Genomic DNA, 6,000 nt, shown 5'->3' with positions numbered 1-6,000 from the left:
TTTCCTTCACAGATGCTGCCAGACCTGCTGAGCTTTTCCAGCAACTTGGTTTTTGTTTCATTTTGACAAGACTGCCAAACCATCGCCAAAGTTGAGCATTGGAAAGTTAATCGAGGTACAAACATTCTGAGCAAGTGTCAGCCCAAGTCGCAGCCTGGGAGCTGGATGGAGCACTTGTAACCTCAATCAAATGTGATGGAAATGGATGATCGGACATACCATTACAACCACAGGCACATACGTTCAGCTGGAGAAGCTGTTCCTGAACTATGTGAGGCTGATCAGGGAGATGTGAACCAACAACCTGCACAATCCACAAATTTATCAGCAGACCTAGAGGCTCACAGCAACCAAATGATGGAAATGGAACAACAACAGCTGGCAAAGGAGCAACACTGCCCAGAAAAGGGATATCACCCAACTGAATATCAACCACACATGTGTATCAAATTAGGAGACCAATGCAATGTAAAGACAATGTGTGCAAGACATACTCAGAGATTTACAAGAGTAGTCCAGTCACAAACAATGCATGCAAATCTGTGCATTTGTTACCATTGAGCCCATACCAATTCCCTCAACTCCCACTTGTTGGGAGGATAGACCTCGGTGATATTCTAGACCCATTTTGGCCACTCTATCACTCTAATCTACCACTGTACTCTCATAAAGACCTGTTTCAAACATTGGGGTCTCTTTGTTTGCCCTGTTCCAAGGATTTTCTTGTTCCTGTATCTTCAGACTCTACTTTGAACAGCGGTGTGAAAGAGTGGAAGGTTCTGGTTTTAAGCTATATGCCAAGACATCTGCACGTAATTCAAGCTGGTTCTCCCATTGACTGATTGGGACTAATCGTCCTTTATTTTAAAGGATCATCCCTTATTTTAATAAAACAAAGAACTACAGATACAGAAGATCTGAAACAAAAACAGAAATTGCTGGAGAAACTCAGCAGGTCTGGCAGCATCCATGGTAAGAAAGCAGGGTTAACTTTGATGAAGAGTCACTGGACTCGAAATGTTGATTCTGTTTGCTTCCTACAGATGCTGCCAGACCTGCAATTCCTTCAGCAATTTCTATTTTTGTCTCATCCATTATGTTGATTTTTCTTCCACATCTCTGAAGGAACACCTGTCACCTTTTTTTCTCGAGCAACCTGTGGCACTCTAAGCATAGCAATCTTCTCTTACCTTTGCATCATTTATTTCTAATGAGCACTTATTGTGTGGCAATGGCCATTGGCCTTTCCCCCAACCCTGCTGTGTTCTTATAGACTACCAGCATTTCACACCTCTTCCATTCCAATTTTCACCAGCATCACCCCTTCCTCTTTTTATGGTCACCCTCCAACCTACATGGTCCCACAATCACAGTATTGCCTATTGTATCTCTTAAGAGTTGGTTACCCTGATTAAAATGTCATAGGTAGAAACAGGCAAATTCCTTACGGAACAGGGAGTAGGTGGAATCACCTTTGGCGTCAAGCTGAAAGTGGTCAAGGCAGCTGTTGACCGATATTGGCTTTAATTGTACACAGGGATTGGTGAAGTATTAAAGGTGATATTTCTTGGATAACACAGTGTGGAGCTGGAGGAACACAGCAAGCCAGGCAGCATCAGAGGAAGAGGAAAGCTGACGTTTCTGGTCGGGACCCTTCTTCAGAAATTTCTGAACTTTGTTATCTCTGACTCCAGTATCTGCAGTTCTTGCTATCTCTGATATTTCTTGGAAATGCTTTCCAATTTCAATACCTTATTCATTCAACCTAAAAACATTGAAACTCATTGCTGTTTCACTGTTCTTACCTTTACATAGTTGTGCTGTAGACTTGCAGCATTTTGTATGAGTGTGTTGACTAAATCTGTGAAATAGAAACAAACAGCTCTATTAGCGAACATTAATGATCATTCATTTTGGACACAAATCAACAGAGATATTGATCCCATGTAATTAACCATGTGAGTAGCTAAAACATTTTTTTATTTGTCTATCTAACAGTTTCTTGGGACTTTGTCTTTGTAAAGACCACATTTCTTTATCTTTCTTAATTTTGAATTATGGACCAAAATGAGAAAAGGATATTGCTTTAAAGCAAGGACTGTGCAAAGAGATATTGAACCTTTAAAAACAAGTTACTGGAACTGATACGAGTTATATTCATACTGTTCCTTTGTTCAAGCATTAAGTGGTGTCTGGGGTGGGGGGAGTTGGGAAGATGTTGGAGACTCAGTGGCACTATGGGTTTGTGTTTCAGGAAGTTTTGCTAGGAGACAGGCTGTTCATTGGTTTTTCAATCAGGATCAGTTATGTGGATCAGGAATGCTCAGGAGAACAACAACTCGCTGAGAAGCTATCTGCCTGCCCAGGGGCCAGCGTGCGAGCAATGCAGAGACAGAAAGCCTTCAGACTATAAAAATACAATGGTTTGCAGAGAAGCAACAAAGAATTGGAAGATAGCTAGATATTCTGTATTCCCATTTGCCTTGAAGTTGCTGCTTCTAATCAATAAGACTGAATAGTTAGTGTGCAAACTGCCTTGTGATTGCAGTAAAGAAAGGGCTCGGAAAGAAGGAAATTAGAGCATCTCCCAAACCCAGAGCCACTATAATCGAGAACAGGGGCAGCAGATACAAGGGAACACCACCACCTGCAAGTTTCCCTCCAAGACACATACCATTCTGTCTTGGAAATATATCACCATCCCTTCAGTGTGCCTGGACCAAGATCCTGGAATTCCCTTTCCTCTTAGTACTGTGGGCAACCCTACACCCCAAGAACTATCGCAGCTCAAGAAAGCAGCACAGTGCCACCTTCACAAGGGCAATTAGGAATGGGCAATAAATGCTGGCCTAGCCAGCATCACCCACATCCCATGAATGACTTTAAAACATATTGGCTTATGACTTTATTATAAAAGGATGTGAGTATAGGAATAAAGATGTCTTTTACTGAAATTAATAATACCTTGGTGAGATCATACTTGAAATATTACATGCACTTTTAATCTCCTTACCTCAGGAAAAATATATTTGTCACAGAGGGAATGTGACAAACATGCGCCAAACTAATTGCTAGGTGGAGGGATAGCCCTTTGATGACAGATTAAGTAGACTGGGATTGGATTCTTTCTATTTAAGAAGAATGAGGGTGGTTTCATTCAAACATACAAAATTCTTACAAGAGATCAATAGGATGAAGGCAGGATGAATGTTTCCCATGACCAAGAATTCTAGATACACGGGTCTCAGGGTAAGGAGCAGATTATTTAGGGCTGCGAAAGGAAGGAATTTCTTCACACAGTGAGTTGGAAATCATAGTAATGCTCTGCCCTGGCGGGACTGTAGAGGCTCAGTCACTGAACATGTTCAAGGTTGATAGCAATAGATTTCTACATATTAAAATCATGAAGGGATATGGGATAGTGCAAAAAAATGGTGTTGAAGTAAAAGATCAACCATTGATCCCATTAAGTAACACAGTGGACTTGAAGAACTAAATGGTCTACTCATGTCCTTTTCTTTTAAGGAACAAAAACAGAATTTGCTGGAAAAGCTCCGCAGGTCTGGGAGCATCTGTGGAGAGAAAATAGAGTTAACATTTCGGGTCCGGTGACCCCTCCTCAGAACCCTGAACCCTCTGAGGAAGGGTCACTGGACCCAAAACATTAAATCTGATTTTTCTTCACAGATGCTCCCAGACCTGCTGAGTTTTTCCAGCAATTTCTATTTTTGTTCCTGATTTACAGCACCCGCAGTTCTTTCGATTTTCACTTTTTTTCAAGTTGTGCAAACCTGCTTGCCATAACACGCGTCTTAGCCAATTACTGAGTGGTTGAATGATCTTTTTACTTTTTTAAAAAAATTGTTTTGTGATATGTGATGTCGCTGGCAGGTTCAGCATTTCTTACCCATCCTTAATTACCCCCTTGAAGTGAGTGACTTTCTTGACCATTTCATGGGGCTGCTAAGACCCAACCATATCGTAGTGGGTCTGGAGTCACAGGTAAACCAGATCAAGTAAGGATGGCAAATTCCCTTCCCTAAAAGACATTCATGAACCAGAGACAACACAGTGTGGAGCTGGAGGAACACAGCAGGCCAGGCAGCATCAGAGGAGCAGGAAAGCTGACGTTTCAGGTAGGGACCCTTCTTCATAAATGGGAAGGGGGAAGGGAGCTCAGAAATAAATAGAGAGAGGAGGAGTGGGGCTGGGGAAAGTAGGTGGGATGGTGATTGGTGAATGCAGATAGGGAGTGGTGGGGATTGGTCAGTGAGGTGGGAGTGGCGGATAGGTGGGAGAGAAGATGGGCAGGTTGTGTCAGTTCAAGGATGCAGGGATGAGAGGGAGGCTTGGACATGGGATGAGGCTGGGGGTGGGGAGATTTTAAAACTGGTGAATTCCATGTTTAGGCCATTGGGCTGTAGGCTCCCGAGGCAGAATATGAGGTGTTACTCCTCCAGTTTGCGGGTTACGTCATTGTGACACTGGAGGAGGACCAGGATGGACATGTCACTCAGGGAGTGGGAGGGGTGTGTTAAAATGGTTGGTGACCGGAAGCTGTTATCATTTGTCATGAACAGGGCACAGGTGCTCTACAAAGTGGTTTCTGAGTCTACGCTTGGTCTCACCAATGTAGAAGAGGCCACATCGGGAGCAGTGGATACAGTAGACCAAGTTGACGGATGTGCAGGTGAACCCCTGTCTGATGTGAAAGATTTGATTTGGGCCTTGAATGGAGGTGAGGCGGGAGGTGTAAGGGCAGGTGTAGCACTTCCTGTGGTTGCAGGGAAAGGTGCTGGGGGTGGTGGGGTTAGTGGGAAGTGTGGAATGAAGGGAGTCGCGGAGAGTGCGGTCCCTACAAAAGGCAAATAGGGGTGGGAAGGGAAATATATCCTTGGTTGTGGGGTCAGATTGCAGGTGGCAGAAGTGGCAGAGAATGATACGCTGGATGCGGAGGTTGATGGGGTGGTATGTGAGCACAAGGGGGATTCTGTCTTTAATTTTGTTGGGGGGAGGGGATGTGAGAGCAGAAGTGTGGGAAATGCAAGAGATGTGGTTGAGGGCATTTTCGATCATCGGAGGGGGGAAGTTACGGTCCTTGAAATGGGAGGACACTCATGAACCAGATGGGTTTTTACAACAATTGATGAATATTGCATGGCACCATACGAGTTATCAATCCCACATATATTAATAAAATTTAAGTAGCACCACTGGTGAGCTTTGAATCTGTGCCAGCGAAGAATAAGCCTCAGGCTGTTTACTAGTCCAATGGCCTTACTATTATGCCACCACCTCTCTGTCATCTATTACTTGTCTTGTGTTCTTTGGAAAGGAAATAGTTAAAGCCGGGGTGGGGGGTGGAGAGATAGAGAGAGCTGTTTACCCAGCTGCACCATTAGCAACATATGTTGAATTAAAACTGAGGCATTACAAAGTATGAGAAAAAGAACTGGTGCGATCAGTATATACATAGTTTCTAGGTGACTGGACAATCAGACAGCAATTTTCAACACAGGGAACTATAATTTGAATCTGTCCTAATAATGGTATTTATTTTACCTTTTTACAAAATAGTACCATGTATACTCAAGATCATATCTTGTTCAATAGATTATCGTTGTTTGCTCTTGTATGGCTTTTCAGGAAGAATAAAAGAACAAAGAACAAAGAAAATTACAGCACAGGAACAGGCCCTTGGGCCCTCCAAGCCTGCGCCAATCCAGATCCTCTATCTAAACCTGTCACCTATTTTCCAAGGATCTGTATCCCTCTGCTCCCTGTCCATTCATGTATCTGTCTAAATACATCTTAAATGACGCTATCGTGCTCGCCTCTACCACCTCCGCTGGCAACGCGTTCCAGGCATCCACCACCCTCTGCGTAAAGAACATTCCACGCATATCTCCCTTAAACTTTTCCCCTCTCACCTTGAAATCGTGACCCCTAGTAATTGAGTCCCCCACTCTGGGAAAAAGCTTCTTGCTATCCACCCTGTCT

General features: G+C 43.5%; 1 protein-coding gene across 2 annotated transcripts in view; it reads right to left on the bottom strand.

Annotated features, from left to right (window-relative positions):
- Positions 1-6,000, bottom strand: part of prom2 (prominin 2) — a 78,663-nt gene that overhangs the window by 66,429 nt on the left and 6,234 nt on the right. For both annotated transcript variants that reach the window (XM_048608768.1, XM_020530288.2), the window contains one exon: positions 1,806-1,861. In XM_048608768.1, coding sequence (XP_048464725.1) covers positions 1,806-1,861 — 56 coding nt within the window. The remainder of the gene's footprint in view (positions 1-1,805; positions 1,862-6,000) is intronic.

Source organism: Rhincodon typus, chromosome 20 (assembly GCF_021869965.1).
Source record: "Rhincodon typus isolate 14 chromosome 20, sRhiTyp1.1, whole genome shotgun sequence".
Taxonomy (NCBI): domain Eukaryota; kingdom Metazoa; phylum Chordata; class Chondrichthyes; order Orectolobiformes; family Rhincodontidae; genus Rhincodon; species Rhincodon typus.
Note: the sequence above shows the minus strand (reverse complement) of the source record. Positions and strands in the feature narration are given on the sequence as shown.